Source organism: Taudactylus pleione, unplaced genomic scaffold (assembly GCF_031769625.1).
Source record: "Taudactylus pleione unplaced genomic scaffold, aTauple2 ptg000157l, whole genome shotgun sequence".
Lineage (NCBI taxonomy): Eukaryota > Metazoa > Chordata > Amphibia > Anura > Myobatrachidae > Taudactylus > Taudactylus pleione.
In genome coordinates, this window is record NW_028284559.1 from 1,395,606 (window position 1) to 1,420,598 (window position 24,993).

Here is a 24,993-nt window from a genome sequence, read left to right on the forward strand (position 1 = left end):
AAACCTTAGATTTTCCAGGTCCGTACTGATTAAAGTAGAAAAAAATAAAATAAAAATGAAAATCTTTATACCTAATGTGACCCATTTGGCAGATAAGCAAATTTGCAGACACATTCCCCACTGTTAACACATTTTCCATGTACAATGCACTGTGTAGCAAAATAAAAAGACCAATTTTCCACATCAAAAGAAAAATGTTTAACTAGACAGTCTGGGATAGTGTTTCCACTATAACAAGTGTGGAGTCTCCCTCCTGTAGAGAAAACCAGGCCAACGGTGCTCAGCGGAAGGCTGATGTCTAAGTGGAAGGCACAAAATTTCAGGGGCCTTCATGCCACCTGCATTTGGCTTGCAGGGTGCCTGGAACACAGACCTATTCTCCGGGAATTTGTTGAGGCTCTGGAATCTTTGGGTAGTCCCGCACACCCAGAGGAGTATCCCGATCTCCCGCATCCCACCCCCTTTCTAGTGAAGTGGGCAGGATGGGGAGATAATTGCCGGGAATCGTGTCTCTGTATGGAGGGGTCGAGGCTAAATGATACAAAACTGCATCATTTAGCCTTGCCCCTTACTCATAGTCCCGAGATTCACTGCAGTTGACGAGACAGAGGAGGGGCCTAATTACATAGGAGCCCTCCCACCGAAGTGGCCAAATGCCACCTCTCTGGGCTTCTCTGGGAGAGGGCATATAAGAAGTTGGCAAATATGCAGGAACAGCACCATGCAGCCTCTAGAGCTGCTTTAGTGCCACCCAGAGCATCCTTGGGACGGTCTATGCATTGCTCTTCTTACTGGTCCTGGTGGCCCCTCCCCCTTAGTGTGACATCATAATATGACATTTCACAGAGGGGACACAGGACGGAAAATGTTCCTGCTGTGGGACTGCAACATATTAGATGGAGTGGAGACTTTGCATGTCCAATGCTCTCACTACAACATAAGTCCCTGAGACATATACCAATATACCAAAATAGCAAATAAATAAAACACACAATTTTAAAACAAAGTTTACAACTTTTCATTACTTTTAATTACATTTTTTTCCCATCTCCTTTCCTTGATCTGACCAAATGGGAAAATAAATCTTCTTTCCTCATTTTTATTGCTTGACCCATCATAATCCAAATGATAAAAAAAAATCTGTACAGAGGGGACTTCTCCAATAGAGATTTGTCAGGTTGTTTATTTTTTTCTTTCCTTTTCTCCTCATTTGGAATATTTAATTAATGTGTTAAATGAGATTTGGGCACTGTTTTATTCAGTTAAACTTTATTTTAAAATTGAGTGTTTTTTTTGTTGCTTTTTTTGGCATAAGGATCAGTCAGGGGTACTCTATCCACGATCCTTGGACAACTGGGGTGGAAATGGTCCAAACTGTCTATGGGGATCAGGTAGTGCCCTGTGAGGTAACACACACACACGCCAATAAGCCTTCAGCTGCTTGTTCCTCTATATGCTGGAAGCACAAATCATCCTCAGATCTTGCAAAGCTGCCAGAAGCTGTTCCATCGGTACTTGTAGGTAACTGAATTTGCCCAAGTGAGCCATCAGCTCTGTGCAGTGCAGACCAGCCTGTGGCTGTTTTTCTCTATGGCAGGGTACCCCTTATTCATATTCTCCTTGTCAGTTCTAGTAAAAACCAGCTGGGGGTGCAGGGTATGCTCCCCATTATTTTCCTTTATTACGTTTGTTTACATAGTGCTCTCTGTATGGAATCATTATTTTAAAATGATGTAGTTAATTACTGTATTTGACACAGTGCTAGTCCTCTGAAACCAGGATCAGTCCCATAGAAAATAATTGTAGAGCAGAGGTGTTGCAGCGATAGAATATCGCCAGTCACTGTTGCTTTGTAATTGGACATAGAGTTTTCTGAGGCATAAATTGTTTGTCATATATGAGGTGAATCGTGATCACAATGTGAAAGCATTCACCCTCTATGAACCTCTGGCATTCAGCCTACTATGGCACAAACTGGTTCAGGACCCTTTCAATGTGTCTATCATTCTGCCAGAGGACGGATTACAGCTAGGGGGATACATACACACCAGCTTGCTTTAACAGCATAATCAAGATTTAACTTGGATATTACGGTAGCTATAGATAGATATTATGGAGAAGATACCTGTTTGAATGTTTTAGCAAGACGCTGTGTAAAGACCATGTTTCCTTACATGAGCCCTGTATCATGGTAATACTGGAACCTGTTGCAAGAACCTTCCATTTTTATCCTTTATTAGATTCTCTGATCAAAGCTCCCTGTTCTCTGTGTTTTCATCTCATTAAATAAGCCTTTTCCTTCTTTAACTTTGTTCTGCCATCAGCTTGATGTTGTAACTTAAAGAGAGAGAGCATTTCCAGTCGCCCCTCTCTGCATTGTTTTTCCTTGTCTGTGTGCTGCATTTTACTGATCTACATTCATCTGACCTATTTGTCCTCTCCCTTTCTCGTGGGTGTTTTCACAAAAAAAAAAAAACACAGAAAAACTTCCTGCAAGTTTGGTAACTGCAGAGAAGTTATTGCAACATTGGGAGTTGCATTATGGGTAGCCTTGCTGTCTTGTTTTTGAAGCTTTGTTATATGTGATTGCATGGTTTGTTTATGTGGAGTGCTGTATCATCTGCTAGCCCTATGGGAGCAGTTTGTGCCATGTGTGGCCTATGGCACGGGACCTTTGACTATAGTTGTTCAATCAAATTGCTGCAGGTTGCCGATGTTCTGCTGCAAATTGTAGCATTCAAGCTCATAGGTTTTGTTGCATTCTGAAAGTATATGAATTAAAATGAAGGAAGTGTAAAACTCTATTTGTTGATGGCCTTTTTTCCCCTAGAATCATCTCTATCTAGCTGTGATGTGCCACCGTTACTTAAAATATTTTTGTGAACACTTAAACACTGTTTAAGCTAGTCCTACTTCTACTAACATACCAAGTAATGGTACAACTTTCAGTAACTTTAGGGCCCTCAATAATGACCTGCAATAGGAGAATATTATTCCATGGGATGTAATAAACTGAGTTAATTGGATTATATTGGATTGGTGGAAGCTTTCTTCACTTTTGGGCTCCCACATGATCTCTATGGCAGCGGGAGAAGAGATATATTAATCGGGTAGATTCATTTCCCTTAATGTCAACACAGAATTTGTATAGAAAAGTCTTCTGTAACTAATATAATTACATGTTTTGTGCAATGCTTTTATGAAAGACTTTAAGCTTTACAACACTTACCTCTGTGCAGGTAGCTTATACTGTATAGTAAGGGCTTGATACTGAGTTACACATAATGCAGTCACAATTCCAGAAGCCTACTGTGAATGGGAAGTCCTATGCAACTATTTGCCCATCTATGCGATCGCACCACCAACAGCCCTTCGGCTGCGAGACCTGTTGTCATCCTTATTAACAACACTAACACCTACCGAACGCTAGGTGCAAAATATGTTACTGAAAATGTTGTGCACAATACATACGCACTACACGCAATGCTGGCTACTCGCCCACAGGTGCTTCTCTTACCTGGGGGGTACCCACTTGCCACCCAGTATGACCAATTCAGCTGTCGATAACAAGTAAATGGGGTACGCACTACTCAGAATCACTCATAGCCGTTCTAAGATGCGTATGTTGGCTGCGGCGCATGTGCAGTTTGCGAAAACATCAATTGCGTGTGATCCAGAATCAGGTCTTAAGTATGTATCTATGTTTTGTGAATTGTACGGTGCTAAACATTAAACATACAGCACTTCATACACAAAAGATAAAGTCATATAACGAAGGCCATTTCCAAGAGTAATTCTTGATGGATACAGTTAACATCCAGAATAGAAGCTTGACCTTGGATTGTTCTGCTTTCAGAATGCAACATTGAGCTTCTAAGGCATGTAATGACTGCGCATGCTAATTCATGTTCATGTGTTGCTTGGTTTGATGGTTTGCAAAAGACTGAAAAATATTTATGTTGGGTTGTTTTAAATATGCATTGTGTTAGCCAGCATGGACTGGGAATAACCCAACAAATCCCATTACTGCTGTTTCCATTTTTATGACTGTTCGGCCAGGGGTTGCAAGCACATTATGTATAATGGTATGCTGCTGGTTGAATATAATATAATGCACCTGCCATTACTGCATGGGGCAAATGGTACAGAATAGCTAGCTCACAATATTGTCATTTTATTTTGTATTTGCCTATATTTTCTGTTTGCATGAGTAATAGACAGATCTCTTCATGCCCCCCTCCTTTCCTCCACCTGCATCTTCGGATTTCGTAAGAGAAGGGTTGTGTAGATCTTAGGCAGCATGGTTCAGAAATAGAGCTCTTCATATGGCAGGGAAGTGGGTTTCAGTATAATTGACTGCCATCTAGTGGAATAAAGGCAAACAGTGACTGGCAAGACTAATCTAGGCATCCCATACAAACCTATATGGACAAATGGAAATGTAGAATTATTATGCTGTCCTATATGAATTTATGCATCACTGAATTGGATAAGTTTGTCCCCATATTCTGTTTGAACTTTTTGTATACATGTGCTAAAATTAATAGTTCCGCAGTGCTCCCAATGATCTGTTTGTGCAAATCTTTAATCTATTAATATATATGGATAGAAGTAAGATTAACATCCAAGTTTTACATACAGCATGGTTTTGTTAGTTGAAACAAATTGGTGTTCTTGACGGTTCAGTCATTCAGACATTTGTCTCATTTTCTTTCCCCGACCACATCAGCAGAAAATGTTGTCCTGTAATGACAGTCCTGTAGCGTTACCATGATCCAGAAGACTAACTTTTCTGGATGGAACTGTCCTTGTCAGCTGTTCTATACATAAATAAAGCCTGTGCATTTGTTCCGAAAGTGGTGGCACTTTGCAAATTGTCCTCTGCTGTCTTAATGAGCATCCCGGGGAAGATGCAGGATTACCTTGCCGCAGTGAAAAATTGGCAGGCCCATTTATCTTCAAGCTCAGTGATGAACTGTGATTTAAATAGCTGGTTCTCCATTGGGACACGAGAGATCTATCAAACTTCAAGAAATGAGAAGGGCCATTTATCATCTGCCAGGGTCCCTTGCAGCTCTTTGTCAAATAGATGTGACATCCAGACAGACAGCACCTTGTTTGGTGTAGCTCATTGCTGTGAATACATCACAGAACGTGTTTTCCTCGTGGAAACCGCTGCTAAATAGATGGCGTGGGATTTTATGCACACTGACTACTGTATGCAGGGATGATTCTGAGCACTCACATCCTTATATTGATAAGACAGACTATTTAGCTGGAAAGGTTTCCTGTAAGTGGTCAGATTTTTACATTAGAATAGAGCTACATAATAGTCTGAAAATCAGTAGTGTCAGTGTGGCTGCTTCCTATTACTGTGACCCATGCTGAGTTATTAGCATTGGAGACTAGCTGTCCTGTACCACCCCCCTTTCGGTTCACCAGGCAGGAGATTTGTTCAGGCTATTGCATGTGCCTGTAATATTTTTCAGAATAATGCTTTGTTGGCACTTCAGTCAGCAAGTGACAAAAGATTATTAAGTCACAACTGGTTACACCTCCCTTTACTACAAGGAAGCTTAAGAGTCATTTTCAAGTGGCACAAAAGTGATTTATAAAAGCATAATCGTACTGAAAACACATGTTTGAGCGAGGGGTTGATTTATTTTAAAGAAGCAGATTTTGTTCTGTAGTGAAAACAAGGCAGCAGTGAACTATCAAAATCATGAAATAAAGTATTATGCAATCTAACATTATCACATTATACACTGCTACAACAGGGTATGGGATGGAGATAATTTATTACACTGCCTGTAATACCCTAAGATATATGACATAGTGTGCACTACTGTCTCTAAACAATCTGAATTTTGACCAGTTTAGTCCATACATACGGAGGAGGGAGTACCAGATTTCTAACTAACCGAATCAGAAGGGGGGCACTGTGGTCAGAGGCAAACCTCAAGGCATACACCAATCTTTTCATTACATTTCCCAACCAAACTGATGAATATTACAACAAAGTTTCTTTTCCACACAATATACTGTTGAGATATTATGAGCCACACTTGGTATGGGTAATACGTACTAATAAGGACAACATTGATAGTTGCTTAAGATTTTGTGATGTTCATTTTCGAATCTAATAAAACTCACTAAGTTCGAATCTCGAAGCACTTTAGGAACCTCTGATATAAACAGTAAACAATTAACACCTTAATATGAAACACATCAGCCAATAGTGAGATGGACAGTAGCACCTCAGAGACTTTCAGAATCTGATCATTTATAGATATACAGTACCCACTCCTCCCCTGCAAAAGTGGGCATCACTACTGCTCTTGTTTTCCATCTAATTAATGCATATATAAATGAACCCCTCCCTCCCCAGAGTGAGCCACATGGCAATATTTTTGCATGATTTTTTTGTTTTGTTTTGCTGGTTATTTTTAAGCAAACTACTGATCTTGTGCCCCATTTATTTGTATCACCTATTTTTTTATGGAGAGACTCGATTCACTTTTACATTCACCCCTGAACCTGACCATCAATTTTTACTACTATAAGGGGTAAAATCTATGAAAGTCTGAGCCACCAAAGTTGTACCATCTTTTTGTCCAAGCTTGGCAATACTATTACAGTCCATATGTGGAATTGTTTTACTCTTCCTAATCTGTGGTATTTTGTCACTGCTTTAGCCACAATCCCAAACAATGAGTCCAGTAGTTATAGTGAGTAGTCTGGCATGACTACTATTTTATTATCAGCTGAGCCGTTGATCATAATGCTTGCAAAGGTTCAGAGGTAGAGCCAATAATAAGTATTTTCTTCCAGTGGGACTAGATGGATAATAGCCTACTGGCTATGTTTAACAAGCTTCTTACTACTCATATGCTTGTCCCCAGGATTATTATCAACCCTGGAAACCATGTAAAGATTAAAGAAGGCACTCTTGGATTCTTCATCGCAAGCGATGCCAAGGAAGTGAAACGGTAAGTTTGTGTTGTTGTTTTCTTTAGTTTTATTCATGTCTATAAAAAGCAACACATGTTTCTTACTGAGTTACATCAGTTCTGCAGTCTTCAAGAGTAGAAGAGACTGTGCAGTAAATTTGGTGCTAGCCATATAGTCAACTATCCCACTGTCCTGCACATTCAGGATGTTGTTCCAACTGTATGGGGCTTTCAGACTGGAGGCCACACCTACTGGTAGCTTCTGTTGTGGAATTTTGGGGGTTGTTTTAGTGGAAGCAAAAGGTTAGGGGGGGCCAAGTGCTTTTAAAGCTGCACTAACTCCCCAGAGAGAAGTGACAAGGCCTCTTTTTGGCAGCTTGTTTATCACACGCTTTTGTCCTGAATTTACATTTTGAGGTATGATTTAGCTGCTGTCTGTGGATACTTTTTGGCCCCATTTTCAGTTCTCTGCATACACTGCGGTTGAATACGGTACTTTAACAATGCCAACTTCCTGCGCATTTCTAGTGATGCGAGGAACGATTTGTGATATGGTGGTCACAAAGTGCTGCCGTACGAAGTGCTGAACGTTACTACGGCAATTCACAGCCATCACCACCAATTGAATTGAACCAACAGAGTAAGAAGACTTTTGCAATTCCTCTAATATAGCCATGATTGTGTGCTGCAATTTCAGTGAGACTTCTTTTGCACCTTCACGTGAAAAAGGGAAATCACATTGATACACACATTGGTGTAATTAATATGTGATACATGAAATAAAAACAACCCTTTACTTTTTCTACTTATGCTCCAACAAAGAGTATTTTACGAGAAATATGGTAAAGTTGTAAGTAAGTAAGTGACAGTGTAGCTATAGTTCTAAATGCTAAACAAACCTCCCAACTCTGAGAAGTTGTTTGCAGAATTATTTAGGTACTCACGCACCAACCATGTGAGCGAAGCACAACAAGTTAGTAGATTACATTTTTTTCTGTAAATAACAAGTCCAAAATAATCGAGTTGTTTTCCACAGGGCATTTTTCTACTGCAAGGCTTGTCATGATGACATCACAGACCCAAAGAGGATCAAAAAATGTGCATGCAAACGACGTGAGTACTGTTTTATGTTTGTTTGTTTTTTTTACCTCTTATACAGGAAATACTTAGGTAGTGGGCACCATTCTACAAAATGAATGATCGACTAAGAATTTTTAAGTTGCAATAGAAACACTTTGCAATAGTTAAGACCAGGAAAGAAATGTTATTTGTTGGATAGAATGTTGCCAAATAAAGGTAGACAGTTGTAATTTATTTGGGTAGTGTTAAACCTTTTAGTGCCACGGACAAAATATTTACGGTGCTTCCATTGCCATTAACTCTGTGTTGCATGGCACTAGTTCCATTGCTGCTCTAAGCTTAAAACTTCCATTAGTTGGGAGGCATTTGGCCCCCCAGCCTTGTAGTCACCTGATGGCTGTTTAGACACATAAGGAAACTAATCTTATATAAAACTCTATCCCCATGAGTGACAATGAGCCTGTGGTGATCTCCTGCATGAAAGAAATGATGTAAGTCTACCCTCGATCACCTGCTCACCTGGCATAAGTGGTTGGGTAGAGTAAGCAATGAATGTAAAAATAATAAGGGCGTTTGAGGTACAATTTCATCATGGAACACACACATGAAGAGGTTAATATAACTCAACAAGTTGTGATCTGCCCTTAAGTACATACACAGAACTTTCCAGTTAAAAACGTATTGATACATAGGCCACATCTTCCCACTCAGACAATGTTTACACTTTGAGATACCTGCTCTCTACATCTGTAGGATATGCTAACAGTATAGGCAATGACTATCCCTGCGTGCTCGTGTAGTCCAATGCTTCCAACCTTTTCACAGCCACTGTCAGCATTCAGAGATGCCATGCAGGTTACGGTAACTTTATTCAAGCAAATGCCATAGAGTTATATAGAGCAAGATGTACCGTATGCCTGTGTTTTGAAATGCAGCAGAGCTTGTGCATGGGGTTCCAGGGCCGTCCTGTATTCCCCCTCTGATTACATTTGCTTGAGTAAATGGACCACAGCCTGCATAGAATCTCCAAGTAGTGCCCATTACTTTTATTTTGTGTAGGAATCTTCATTTAAGAGTCACCAAGTATTGAAGGAATTTTATATTTAAAAAAAAATAAAAAATCCAAAACATCTTGTTTGTGCAATTAAGCAACAAACGTACTGTTCACTGTTCTAATGTCACTGAAGCAAGTACTGCTCACTGGTTCCATAAAGGTTCAGGTTATCTTCTAACTCAGGGGTTCCCAACCACGGTCCTCAAGGCACACTAACAGTCCAGATTTTAAGGATAACCATACTTGAGCACAGGTGAATTAATTAGTACCTCAGTTATTTTGATTTAACCATCTGTGCTCAACCATGGCTATCACTAAAACCAGGACTGTTAGTGTGCCTTGAGGACCGAGGTTGGGAATCACTGTTCTAACTCATTCCTCACTTTTGTACACTCATCTTTAGTATCGGGAACATTTTTGTGGATAGTGTAGCAATCAGATCCTCTGGCTTTCTAATTCTCTGATTGCAGTTTACTTATCTATGGGAATAGTTTTAGCTCTGCAACACTATTACGTGCTGGTTCAAGCTATGGGGACATTAACTACAGCATAGTTGGAAGATTCTGACACTTCAGTTATTTTGTCATTGAAATTTAAAGGGGGAAAAAAAATAGATCAATGTAAATGCTAATAATTACTGTCTTTTTTTTTTCTCTCTTTCCGATTACGTGTCCCTCCTTTATTCACTTTGCTTGCTGCATTTGGATAAATCTCTCTTATTAGTTATGTATTGTGAGTACATACCAAGTTTCTTGTAGTGAGTCAGTGGCCCACCCTGTTATTCAGTCCTCTGCTGAAGGATCTATTTAGGCCATTCCATCAGCAGGGACAGGTCTTAGTGTATGTGTTACATCACCAAGGTCCCGTGCATGTACCTCCCACATCTATTACAATGTGCAATGTGTCTGTGCAGAAAATACAGCAGTTTTCCTTTAGTATTATGGAAAAGCAAGTCAATTATTTTAGGCATTTATTACATATTTATTTCATTTAGTTAAATAATAAACAAGAATTACACTATAGCAATTTTTTTCCCCAGGAGGTGAGATTCATAACGTGCCCCATTTATTTCCTATAACCTAACTTGGTAAGAAATAGACTACTGATTAATATATGATAAATATCGCTAGTAAATCTCACCAGTGGTTTTTAGCCTACAGGCTGATCAAAGAATAATTTACAGTTTAGAGGCTAGTACCGTGCATTTAATAATTATTATTATTATTACTACTACTACTATTATTTTTATTATTACTATTATTATTACCTTTCCCACATTTATAGTTTTTGGTAGAGATGAGGGGTTCGGTTTTACTCGGTTATGTTCATATCTCAAAACCTACATCATACTGGCTGTCTAGCTCTCATGTTTTGGATAGCCAACAAGGTAAATCCGAACTAATCCGAATTTGCGCTAATTTGGCGAAAAGAACAAGTCAAAACCGAACTGTTCATCTATAGTTTTTGGTACTAATAATGCCATTGGTGTCCATGGAATTTCAGAGTAAAATTAAGCATCCAACATTTCAGTAATAATGTACTTTAGTGATTTAAATAATAATAATTAAAAAAAATTCTAGCTATATAGAATGTTGACTCTTCAAATATTTTTATTACTAATCACCTGTAAAACAAAGTAATATATAGATATGTGTAGGATTAATAAACTTAAATAGGAACAGGGCATTCATGCTGGTGCTATATCTAGGAGGAACTGTCAGCGCCCCCATTCCCACTCACCTGTACATTCCCTCACCGGATGTGCTGCTGTATTTTTAAGTCAAAACAAATTAATTTTGTGAAAACTCCAGTTTTTTTGTGATCATTCATGTAAATCTGTACCTGGTGATGTATGTCAGTTGTGATATATGTGTTAACGTAACAACACATGATGACACATTGCCCTATTCCATTGATGATTTGTGAATGCACTTGATGTGTAAATGTACTGTAAATGCAGTGTGTTTATGTTTTTACGACTACTTGTCACATTTATTTGTTATTTTCGGAAGGTTAGATGAATACAGTGAGGAATGAATGTGTACACAGGTTAAGCTGATTCTAGCTTGTTCACACCTATACGTGGGTAATGCACTTTTCAGCTGCTACCACATGAAAACTGCATTTTGAATATGACAAATGATTTCTGAAGGCCTTGTTTCTACCACTGCATTCTAACACTTTAGAATGCAGCATTATTTCTCATGGTTCAACAAGCGCTACAAAGAGATTTTATTAAACGGCACAACGCATGGAAAATGTGTGGAAAATGTGCTAACAATCCATCACTAAAACACTTATATGCGTTTTACCCATTCCAGCAGATAAGTTTGAACGATCCCTTTATTCAAGACACTTTTCTGATCATGCAAATCTCTGCAGTGCAGTCTACAGTATATCTTACATTGATCCTGTTTTGCTGACAAGTATCCTGAGGTGTGATTGGTTGCATCTGTGGCCAAATCGTATATAATGTATTATACTGCTGAAATACAGCATCTCTTACATGTCACTAACATTTATTTGGATAAGTTCAGTGTTAGATGCCTGATAATGTATCTCGTGATAGAAAAATAATTCAGCAATAACGTTGCGGTCTACAGTTCAAATTGCGCAATCTTGGAGATGGTAAATATATGATACTTTGAGACTTTAAAAATGAACTGCAATTTCACTGTGTTTACAAGAAAACATAGCAAGCATTATGGGCTGAAATGATAGAGACCCCCTGACTGCACATTTTAGTAGATAAAGTGTACTTTGCTGTGCAGTTGTATCCATAATTAAATAAAACGAGCCATAATTAGTGATTAACTCATATGTAATAATCTACAAATAACTGAAATGTTGTGCTTTTTATGACTTCCAAAGGCTAGCTTCAGGGATCCGCTGGTCACCTGCCCTTGTATATGCATATAGTGATGGAGGGAATGCTATTAGATTTCTGTGGCCTCTTAGCACCACAGCTGCTGTCAGGCTGCACACTTACCTGGATGATGATACAGATTATTGCCGTTTGCAGAGTGTCAACAGCTGGGTAACAAATTAGACGCCATGAGAGTAGCAGCCCGGGTGCCTAGCTGGAACATATTCAGTGGAAATGCCTGAACAGGAACATGTCTGCATATTCCAAACATGTAGTCGTATAATTAATCAGAAGTTTGTATTTATCTTCTTTTTAATTGTACTTTAGGAAGTCATTAAAACCTCACCAGTCATATATTAAGATTAATCCAGACTTTCATTGTATATATATATATATATATATATATATATATATTTTTGGTCTGATTATATTGTTTAAGTTGAATGGATATTAGAAATTGCTGATGGCTTCTATAGCCATTTACTGGAGAATGAGTGACTTTTATACTGGTCACTCTGCTCAGAGGTGACTGCAAGTCCTTCATTTCCTGTACTGTCCCTTCCTGTCCATCCTTTCCTTTCGTTCTTTACACGAATGGAACAGATGTGTGGCTAGGAAACATTGTCAGCATTGGTAGCAAACAAAATAAAGGGGAAGTGATCATACAGCCAAGAGGCATTCCTGAGGCCAGCAGTGACAGTGCCACATCTCTGTGACTGGCGTCCTACCTGCTGCTTCTTTTTTTTTTTGTGTTGTATCTGTTTTGTGGTTTTGTGGGCTGTACTGTTTTTTTTCTGTTGTAACCTGTGTTGGATGGACATCCATGTGCCTTTTACTTTATCTTTTTGTACCTGGAGCAATGTAACAATTAAATGAACCCAGCGTTGTATCGAGCTACTATTTCAAAAGTTGTGCCCCAAGACAATGTGCTGTTCTGATGTCACTGTAGTACTGTGTTCAGTGTGGTGTCCCCCGCTGTATGTGTGTGCATACCATCTGTCGATTGAGTTCTGTGTAATGATGCATCCTTTGTCCTGTTTAATTGTGAGGGTGGTGGGACAGTGTCTAGGCCATCACTGACATCAAAGTACCTGAAGAATTGTTTATCCAGTTACCTTTGGTGTCAGTGACTGCATTGTTTTATGTGCAGTTATCAGTTTGGTGGAAAGAGTCTTCAGCCTCTCACAGTGTGTTCCACTCCTGTGAGGAGAAGCACAAAGTAGACTTATGCAAATCTATGCTCATCACAAGTTTCTTTTTTTCCCTAAGGTGTATGTCATTTTTAATTAATAACGTCCCTTGAACCAAGAACCCATACCGTTATAAAAATATATGTCCACATATAGTATTAAAATATGGTCTAACCATAGAAGCTAGTGTCACTATAAGAAAACACTTAAGGTCTGCTATTGAAGGCAATGGTTTTTTTTTTATTATTCATTTTTTTGTTGATATCCACTTTCATGTTCCGAAAATAAAGCACCAACCATTGTTTCGAATTAGTGTTACCGGTGTTTAGGGAACATTGAATAAATTGGATATAGCAATATAGATACGTTTTTATGCTCACAAATGTATACAGTTTATACTGTGCTGAGCACTGGAAGACTGCACAGTAACGTCCCATTGTGCAGAGACTAGATACTCTTCATTCCAACTCTGGAACTTGCTTGTTTAAACCATTCACCGCTGGAGAATTTTTAACATTGGGCAAGATCTGAAATGATTTGCTATACGTAGTGCATGAGTACTTGGTGCATGATACCTTTTAGCTTTTTTTTGTTGTAAATCTTGTTGTGACTTTTGCGCTCCTGCTTTCCTGTACATTTGTATCACAGTGATCACTGTAAATACCAATCATCCTTTAAAACGCACTTGAGTGGAACTGTTGGCAATAGCTAGGTCAAGATTTCATTTCCATTTCATGCCCAGTTAGGTCAAGCTCTCTGCAGGCCTCTTGGAAATGCCAGCCACTCCAGAAATATCTGTCACATTGAAAGATAGAACCGAACATATCCCACTTCCTCTAATCAATGTCATTTGATAGTTCATGGATTATTTTGTGTTTGTTAATTAGAATGGATACTTTAACCTGAGTATCTATATTTACACTATTAAGTAGGAAAACTGTAGTTTCCATGTTGTTTGGTTTTTACATTTACATTTTCTTCTGCCCTCTCTCTTTCTAAACCCCTTATATATACATCAATAAAGAATCATAACATATAGTTATAAGGGAAAAAAATGATAGAATTGTTGTTCTTAAGATTTCATTATTTTGCAATGGAGCAAATGCATGTGTTTCAGACACTGAAATTTAAACAGAGGTTTGCTAAGGGAGCTTCCAAAACCTGCCGTGCAGACCTGGTGGCCAGCCTTTCGAAGACCAGTTCTGCATTTTTCCTCCACCTCCTCATCAAAAACAACTACTGCTTATCCTACACATTCCATCGTGTCTTAGCCACCTGTAGACTCCGGCCACTTGTCCCGACTGGACAAAATCTCCTGCTGTTCATAACCGCATTGAGCTGCATCTTGTGTCTAATTATATATACATGATTATATATGTGCCTGTCTCTTTTTCTGTACCCTACATTAATCTACCACTCTTCCTCTCCTCTCCCTTTCATTGTAACCATGATTTTAGCCAAGATGTCCATCCGCAAGAGGCTGATGCAGGCATGTTGTTTGGGGTGCTCTGAGATAGACTGCTCTTGCATGTCAGGCACTTTACGTAGTAACATGGGGACCCTTGAACGAGCCTTCCCACTCTCTCCTGTCTCTGTTAATGATTTCTCCACCAATTTTCGTGGCTGTAAGTTTTAACCATGCTGTTCCATGTATCGTGCTCGGTGTGTGTGCCTGTTTGTGTTTACATGTGACATTGCCCATGTGTCCTGTGTTGTGACCTGTCTTCCCGTGACCTTGTTAAAGGGCTGATGTCTTTCTCTACAGAACAACTAAACATTTTTTTCGCAGACGAGCAGGTGGTGTTTTGCTTTATAGCAGGGACACATGGATGGGCTACAGGAGGTCTGTGATACATGGATACATTTTCCTATGTTTCCAAACTGTAGCTTTGAAAATTGTGGATTTTTTTTTTCTTTTTTTTTACAATTTGTTTAGTTATTCTGGAATTATTTCACTCCAAATGATTGTTGAGTTGGATGTGATACTACTGCGCATGGTCAGGTAATGCGCAACTGTTAGAATTGCTATTTTATGATGTCTAGAATAATTTTCCTTTGATAAGTATTTAAAATAAATATATTTATATACTACCGTTTTAAATATGGATACCTGTAATCATTCACTTTGTTGCACTGTGAATTTTAAGATAGAAAACTTGTTGTTTAAAGTGTTCATTATTCAGTAGGATATTTGTTAAATATAGAAGGTATTCACATGTTATCAGCTAGTGTAATATATTTATATCTATATTTCAATAAAAGTTAAAGATTCTAAATTGATGGACCTCTAGAGAAAGTTAAGAACAAACATTCCAGGTCATTTATCCATTTAATGAATGAAGCTACTGTGGCTTCTTTGATCTAGTGGATGGTTTGTTGAGCAACTCTTCCCATGATTCCAAATAAGGAGTTACTCTTCTTGAGTTGAACTGTATCATCTGCATACCAAGATCAGCAGACCAACAGTTGCACACTATCAAATTATATTCACTGGAATTGTTTATACATTTATAGATAGTAACTGTGAAATACACTAGACATTGATGAAGCTGGTACACATGTAACATGTTGTAAATAATCAAATGTTTGTTTTAATGTTATATTATATGACCGAATATGGTACATTTTCATAGATTACAGCACTGTTATACCATGTACATAAGTTTTTATAAATTCATCACTGTAATATATCACGGCTTCTCTACCCCCTACCTAAAGTATCTTCATAAACTATTTTGCAGGCCATTGGGATATAGGAGCTTCTTTTTTATTACAGAACTGTTCTGTACTGATCAATGCTCAATAAATATGATTTTTACTAAATAACAGTACAGGGCAATAAATGATTCCTAGTTACATTTTCATATAACCCATCGCTGATGTCGGCTTCCCTTTAAACACAGAACATACATCAATGTGCATTAGTTAAATACATGTGACATAATGATGACAATTTTAATGTAATATTTCATTATCTTATTAACAAGTGCTTGGTGTATTAAGTTTAGACCTCTTCTCTCAAGGCATTTATTGAATCTTGAATAGAAAGGGACATAATTTCTGTCAAAAATTTCAGGGAGCAGCAAGAGCAGGGGGCCTCATTGTCATCAAAGGCTTGTAAAATAATTTTACTTTGCTGCAAGATATATAGTAAACTTGCCCTTTATTCTTGTGCACAACACACACATTAGTGCACACAAATGGTTTGAATAGCACTTGCGGCTTGCCGTATTTATAATTCCGAAGTGGTGCTAATTTATTTTTGGTCAATGCCTGTTAGGCTTTTAATTCGGTTTGGTCTTTTCCACTTGGGAAAAAGTTCCCAAAACATATTAGATTGCAAAAATAAAAATGGGTTTATCAGATCAGTCCAGCTGCCCCCTGGGAGTAGTAACACAGACAAGATGCTGGTAGTCCAATTAGCAAACAGTCCAGTAGATTAAATGACAGGTGTTTTGTCTGGCCTTGTAAGATCTTGTCTTGACAGGTCTAACTATATGCAAGAGTGAAGAGGGGAGGTTTAACATTATACCTGACCAGACATGAAAATTGTAAGAACTGCACCATTAAAGATGGGAGCAGCTGGGGCCCTTTATGAACCATTGGGGTTTGCCCCTGATCATGTTTCTTCTGGCATCATCCTCTAGACATCCCTACAGTCATGATTAATTAGTATCGCTCATCTTGTTTTCCAATGTTGGGGCACATGACACTCGTTAAAGACCATTAGATCATTACAGGTCCTGCTAGATTTCAGGTCCCACAAGGATCATTAATTAAAACTGTAGATGTAGGAAATTAATAGACACAAAGAGTCACAATCATCAACCCATTACTGTTCATTTACATTTTTTCCATTGCATAATATCAGTTGGCTATAGAATGCAATTATCACGATTAGACACGTAAATATTAGATCTAGATATTTAACATGAGAATTTACTAACCATTCTGTTTAAATTTTGCTTTGAAAATATTATTTAATTTTTTTGTACAGTATGTTGACAATTTTGGAATTAGTTCACCTTAAACACACTAAACACACTAATGTAATACTGGCCGTCTTTGGAAAAACTAGATAAACGCCAGTGTATAGGATAGTCAATTAAAATGTGTGATGATATTTTTTTTTTTTAATTTACAATAACAGTTATGTACATCTTTATTAATAAAGTGTGAATCAACTTGTATATTGATGAATGAGTATCATCATAATATACGGTGATTTGAAAAATGATGATGACCTGCATGAAACCACTTCAGGTTATATTCACACATATACATTATAGGTAGGCATTTTACAAGTTTATGAAGCTTTTATATATTCTAGAAAAGGATTGAAATAGTAAACAGTACCTGCTGAAAGCAAGATTTAAAAAGTTTTAAACAAATATGAACCAACAGCGTAGTGCATTGTACTGCAACCATTACTGATGTCACAGAACCACTTTTTGTCTATTGTTCCTGAAGTTATGTTAATGTGTATGGATTTGTATGACTTTGTCTTGTGAATGCTTGTTTTTGCTCTTTGTGTGTGTGACCTTGACATTTTTTAAGTCCTTGGAGGGTGTAACATGAGTGTATCCAATTATTTTTACAAAGATGTAATTTTAAGGGCATTCTAATTAAATGAGCAGTAGAGTTGTGGGCATCTTGCAAGGTTGTTGACCTTCCCATTTTTGCCACAGGTCACAGCCTGCGTGGAGATACTATCCTCTGCTTTCATTGGGATTCTATTTGTGCCGTCTGTGGCTTTAAATATGAGCATGTACACCACTGAAAAACCTATAGGGTGTAAAACCAGCCACCCTTAAAATGTAGGGCACCATTAATACGGTAAAGAAGAAAACCATGAAACCACCATAGTACTTAATTTGAATTTCATTGCATCCGCATCCGCGATGCGGTACATCCCGCCTCTTATAGTGTACATACTGGGGTTAATTATCCCGGTATGTAAAATTGCAAAGGACAGCTCTCCCGATATAGCCCGATATAGCCTCCGATAGAGGGAGTTCCGGGTTTAACACCCAAAAGCATGCGCAGAAGGACGCTGGTGGGAGGAAAAACTGGAATTGGATCCTTCTCAGGGGGCGTCCCTATAAGAAGCCCATAGGCATTCCCCACCGGGACAAAGCACCAAAATGCATTGCATTCCATGATTATGAACACAAGCCAGCGAATTACGAGATGTGTGACGAGTTGCTCCATCCTGTTGGAATAACCAGTTCTCCCGCTCATTATTAGTTAGCTGTACGTAGAATTTGTAAAAAAAATGTGATCTACACTTGTGTGTTTTGTTTACAGACGTTTAAAAAAATATTGGAGCCACGATCCCAGGAACAGCACACCATACTCCGATTTTTTGGTTGTGTAGTTTTTTCGTCATACAGCTGATGATGGTTTTCTGCACACTAGTGCCAGGTATTTTGCGAATTTACATGGCCAGACAAATGAAACCATGCTTCGCCACACATGAAGTACAGCAAAAGGTCTAATTGACCATCAGCGATCTTGTTGATAAGCCAATGACAGTAATTCACATGTTTCACCTTGTGAGCCTCTTTCAGTTTTGCTTGAGGCAGAACGGTTTAGAGTGGCTCACCCTATATATTAAACAAAAGATAAAGGCAGTTCCTTCACCCACTTACAGATATGTACAGTAAATTTGACAAATGAGTGAAACAAGCAGTATGAGAAAGTTTATATAAGTGAGCCCAAATGTGTATACATATCTGCTTTGAATACACTTTTGCTTATAATATGGTTTTGATTAATAGCAAAAAAAAAACCCTGCAATGTCTGTGTTCAGCTTCTGATGTAGAGCAAGACATTGCACTTTGGAAAATGAGCTGTTAGTGCAGCGACTGTGTCACTTATAAAAGTTAACTGTCTGGTTTACAGTAACGAGCTAACATGATTATATGCTAGATTATATACCACCTGAAGTCGTTTTAGCTCTGTGAAGGTAAGCTTGCATGCACATACAAGGTTTCCAGTTTTACCCTTATCATGGTAGACCATTGCATATTTATAAAGGGATCTGGTCAGAATGACCATACCAAAATGTCAACAGGTTCTGAATTTGTACATGAGCTTTAAGCTGACAACCAAAAATATCTCGACATTCATGTTCATAATGTCAACATACAGTTTTTTACTTATTGTTAGGATTAGGCTAAAATAAGCTGTATTTCAACACTAGCGGTCACCAGTTTTAACCTTGACGTATTGGATGACGGACTGAAGTCCAAATACTGTTGACATTATGAATGTCGACTATTAATACAGGGGTGGTTTAAGAGAGGAGGGTCACTTGTGCAGCCTCCGTGCGAGCCCCTTCCTCTCCGGCAGCGCAGTAGACACTGGCTTTGTGCCAGAGTCTACTGCACATGCACAGGTCTCTGGGAACATGGCACCGACGCTATGTTCCTAGAGACAGCTCTAGTGCGCATGCACAATTCACCATGAAAATGGCCCCCAAAACCTTTTTCCACGTGATTTCAGTCCACAGCACCGGCTGGCATGGGAATCCGGAGAGGTAAGTATAATCATTATTTGGGGGGGGGGGGGGTGTGGGCCCCCCTGCACACCTTGTACCCATAACAGATATTCCAAGGACCCTTTATAAAATACATGTTGTCTTTTATAAAAATAACTACTAATAACATTCAGTAATGTATCTGTATAATCCTCCAGAACTTAATGCAAATATCCCATTAGCGACAATTAATGCACATGTATGATTAACTATATTATCCTTGCCAATATTTATGCATATCTGACTTTACACCAGATAACATTTTATTGCATTCATTCATTTTTATTTTCATTATTAGTGATTCCTTGTACACCATGCGGATAACATTCTCAACAGTTTTGTTTAAGTATTCAAAAATGTATTAACCTAATGTATACCTGTCACCTACACACAGTGGAAGCAGCCATTTTTTAGGTGAGTACAGCTATAAATTCAGTACATCATGACTATTTGGTCATGAAGCACCTCAGTGAATTGATAGGCTACACCAGAGGTTCCCAAACGTGGTCCTCAAGGCTCCCCAACAGCTCCGGCTTTAGAGACATCCATGGTCGAGCACAGGTGGTTAAAACAAATTGACTAAGGTATTAATTAAGTCACCTGTGGTCAAGCATGGATATCCTTAAAACCTGGACTGTTATGATGCCTTGAGGAACGAGTTTGGGTACCTCTGGGCAACACTGTACAATGATAGGCACAAATGGATGTTGAACCAGAGACAGAATAAAGGAATCGGATCATTATGGGGACAGAGGTGTATTTGGAGCCATGTCTTTTCCTGGTCAGTGTCTCACTTCACACCCCATGATTTGATGCAGCAGTGGTGCACGATTTGCACTTTTATCTTCCTCTGTGCCAAGTGGACCCAGGCACATAACATCCCCATACACCTTCTTACTGAGGATACCCTTCTTGTCCTTGTAAGATATGCACATTGTTATGTTTATGGACCAATTATTAGGACTTTTCATTTTATACTGTATACTTTCTTATGATTTACTATACAGACTTGTCTTAGTCTGTATGCATTCTCCATTTCATCCTATTTTTTTATTTTTTTCATTCATTTATTTAGTTCTTTAAAAGTCTTCCCATATTTTTATTTGTATTTCTTTTAAAAAGTACTTAATTATAATACAGGTATTGCAGAGTATTCTGCATTTCAATCCACACTTGCAACTGAAAGGCAGTAACTGTTCCCACATACAAGGGTGTAGCGTGTAGCCATGGCACCTGGAGCATGTGTGTGCTAACGCGCCCCCACCCCTAAGTGTGCAGGTAAGGGGCATGTCCAGCAGGTAGGGGTAAATTAAAGGGAAATAAAAATAAACATTAGGGGCAGTATCAAACTGGGACATGGAGGGCTAGATATATTGCAACCCACTAAAGTAATTCCACCAATTAAAAATAAACCACACAGTAGTGCCCCTTATTCACATTACGCCATTATGTTACAAAATAACGTTATGCCACGCATTAGTGCCCATTCGCGTTATGCCACAGTTTTGGCTATTTTTTCACATTATGCTGCACAGTGGTCCCCACAGTTCATATTATGCCACAGTAATGTCCATAGTTCACAGTATGCCACAGTAGTGCCCGTTATTCACATTATGATTAATTGTAGTGCCCCTTATTTACGTTATGCCACACTAGTGTCCCTTTTACACATTATGCCACAGAAGTGCCCCTTATACACATGCCATAGTAGTTCCCTGTATTGGCATTTGGCATCAGAGCAGTTAGGCGTGACCTCGCCATACTCACTGCTGAGTCTTCTTCCAGTCACAGGTGCCACTACCCAGGCTCTCAGCAGCAGCACCCGGCTCAAGCCTCCCCTCAGCAGCAGGAACACAGCCGCCATGTTCTCTCCTCCATTCAAACCGGGCCAGCTGACATCTGGGCCAGGGTGGCAGGTGGGACCCACCTCAGAGGTGGAAAAGAGGAGAAGCCGAGGGTGATGATGGGAGGAGACCGCCTCTTCCTCCCCCTTTGTTATTGCCCATGGCAACAACCTTCCTCCCTTCTGTTCAGTCCCATAGCTGGATTAAGATCCCACAGGGTCCTATGTAACATACTGCCTCAGGGCTCTATATTAATATATATCTATATATATAAATACATACAGTGTATACATTTCTCACACAGCTCTCCCCACTCACTCAGATCTTCTCCCTTCTCACACATATCTCCTCCCCTCAAACACACAACGATCCCCCTCATTCAGGCCCCGCCACAGCTCTCCCCCTTACACAGCTCTCACCCCTCAGCCTACCCTCACTCAGATCTTCTCCTCACTCAGATCCCTCCTTCACACACACACACACAGTTCTCTCCATCACAAAGATCTCCTCCCCTCACACAGACCAACCCCCGCACACACTGATACACACACACACCTCTTCTACTTAGCAAAGCCCCCTTTCACACACACACAGATATTCCCCCTTACTCAGATCTCCTTCCCCCCTCCTTACTGTTGCAGGGCACTAGAGATCAGCCATTCGAGACGGGGGTGGTGGGGGAGGAGGGGGAGAGAATCACCTGCTGATGAGCTGAGCTTGAAGCGCATAAAGAGATCAGTGCATACATACTGCGGGCGTGGTGTGGGCAGAGCCACAAGCGCCGTTCCGTCCACACCATGCCCCCTGTCTAGAGGCACTGATCTCTTTATGTGTTTCACACTCAGCTCAGCAGGTGCTCTGCACTTCGGATGGTTGATCTCCAGTGCCCTGGTAGGCGCCTTGAGCAGGTGCTTCACTGGAGCCACCCTCGCTACACCCCTGCCCACATAGGCTAAGTTTTGGAAATGGTAATGTCCGCAGAGCAAATTAGCCTGTTTTAAAACATACCAACTGCACCAGGCAAGTGGTCTAAGATGATAACGGTATCAAAGCAGGTGTAGGGATAGGGGTGGTACACTTACAGAGGGGCATAGATTGAGTATACACATTAAGGACCTGATTCAGAGTTGTACGCTAATAGCATTGCTGCTGCATTTTAGAACGCAGCATTGATGCTAAAATATGCTGCAGAAGGAGTCTGAAGAAAAAATGTGCCTTCTGTCAGCATCACAGATCCGAGAAGACACAGCATTGAATCAGCATCGCAACCATTGCTTGCAATAGCCGCAGTCATCACCCATCTGAGTAAGTCTAAGTTTACTCAGAATGAGTGATGGATGTCTTCTGCCATGGCCAGGAAATCTGCGTTGGAAGACACAGACCTTGACCTCTGCACTCCCACAAAACGGAGGCGACACGCCTCTCTTTTGGGGAACGGTCCCCGTCGCTGCCCCCATTTGCGCCAACAAACGGCTGACGCATTGGGCTGCAGTGTCCAAGGCACTGCAACTGGGTTCACAGTGACATCGCAGCACTGCGGCCCCAGCACATTTGCAGTTCTCTAAACATTGATCAATTGCGACCGATAGGGAACTGCGTACAAATATACTGTGCTGCAGGGAATCAGGCCCTAAATTCCATGCACACGATGCAGGAGCAGTTACAGCTAACTTGCGTTCAACTCTATCCTGGCCCCTAAATGTTTTTCCTTAAAGCCCATTAAACGCTGTTTACAGATGTGACCACATACACCTATCCTCAAATCACGCCAAATAGCCCCGATTGGTGCGCAATGGACTTTGTGACTTATCTGCACAATGTAACTTTAAAAAAATATATATATATATGCCTCTTAATCTGTGACTTTATATCAATTCCTTTGTGACAAAAATAATAGTCCTAAGTACCTATAATTACCACCACTATAAGTGGCGAAAGATCTAAGTCACGCCAGGCATCTCGCACCAAATGGGAAAAAAAGGGATACTGTAGGTTTATTAGGACACATCTGTAGGATGCACCGTCCAAAAAGGTATGTAAGGCACATATATTTCCCGACAAGTATTAGAAGTGTTAAGGCTCTATAAATTACAATTAAATTCTAACAGACACTATTGGGTGAATAACATACTGCGCTGCAGGGAAGCTATTCCTAACTTTTGGAAGTTCAGTGTTCATCATTTATTAGCATTGTTTTCAATACCAGTACAATCCCTTAATGACAGGTCAGCACCACGCTCCTAGTGTCCCACTGATCGCTCAGCTCAGTGTGGTGATGCCGCAGGGAAACTAAAAACATTGTGGGCCTTATTATTCATGCACAATGAGTGATAAAACTTGTGGCGTATGATAATGGAGCTCCAGCCAATCGTCTCCCAACTGTCATTTTTCAAACAGATGACAGTTGGCAGCTGATTGGCTGGAGCACCATTATCATACGCCACAAATTTTATCACTCGTGAATGATAAAACTTGTTGATAAATAAGGCTCTGTGTGCCACTTAAGTGTTTTAGCCGGTGCCCCCAAATTCTTGACGTCCATGAGGCTTCACACCTAGTGGTAGTACTGGCCATAATGGCAATTGCTGTATCCGGCACACTTTAACCAGCTTGCCCTTCACACAAACCTTTGCGTCTCTGTTGACAATTGACCGCTTTATCCTATATAAGCACTGGATGATGTAATGATATTAATTTGTGAATTGTAAGAGTAAAGCCCATTTCAGTATACAAGATTGGGAATCATTTAAGCAAAATGGCAGTGCAGTGCAAAACCCTCTCCGGAGGTGCCATGAGATGTGTGTAAGGGTGCTTAGAGTTCTGCCATAGCACACAGGTTTGAGAAGCAGGAGGGCAGCACTTGAGGAGGAGAAGAGGCTAAAGTTAATTTAGCAGTAAAACAGAAAGACTTGATGAATGAAATGGCACAGAGCACCTATTCACATGTTACCACATATATGCGCACCTGGGCGCTCTTCTAGTTTGTGTCTGTGTCTCCTGAGAGCCGATAATATGTGTTTACCTTGATGTGAGTGGGGCAGGCTATTTAGGCACAAAGGTGCTAAACAATATCGCTGTGGATGTTTTTCCAGTGCAAACACGTACATAGCCACAAGATGGAGACATCACCATTCAAACTGGTACTTAAATGTTTGTATACCCAATTTCATACACGCTGCTCATGGTAGGAAGCTGGTAAAGATGTTACACGTATCCCATGGAAGCAGGACTGGCCAAAGCAAAAACCTGTGGCTTCATAAAATACAGACACAGGGCCTGATTCAGCATGGATCGCTATTCTGCTAATACGTACGCAACGCAGTTGCTAATATCAGCAGTGATATGCAAATAATTGCATTCACATTGCGATCACTTCCCCTTACATCTGTATACTTTGGTAACATAGCTAAACAATCGGTAATATCGAGTAACATCGGACCCATATGCACAGTTAAGGCAGGTCAGACC

The 24,993-nt window shown here is 39.8% G+C and overlaps 1 protein-coding gene across 9 annotated transcripts in view; it reads left to right on the forward strand.

Moving 5' to 3' along the window:
- The window catches only part of KCNMA1 (potassium calcium-activated channel subfamily M alpha 1), a 636,705-nt gene that overhangs the window by 456,367 nt on the left and 155,345 nt on the right, over positions 1 to 24,993 (forward strand). For 5 of the 9 annotated variants that reach the window (XM_088474943.1, XM_088474946.1, XM_088474947.1 and 2 more), the window contains exons 17-18: positions 6,903 to 6,989; positions 7,987 to 8,063. In XM_088474943.1, the coding sequence (XP_088331069.1) occupies positions 6,903 to 6,989; positions 7,987 to 8,063 (164 nt within the window). Of the gene's footprint in view, positions 1 to 6,902; positions 6,990 to 7,986; positions 8,064 to 14,597; positions 14,766 to 24,993 lie in introns of all 9 variants that reach the window. The other 4 variants (XM_088474944.1, XM_088474945.1, XM_088474948.1 and 1 more) reach the window with 1 other exon arrangement.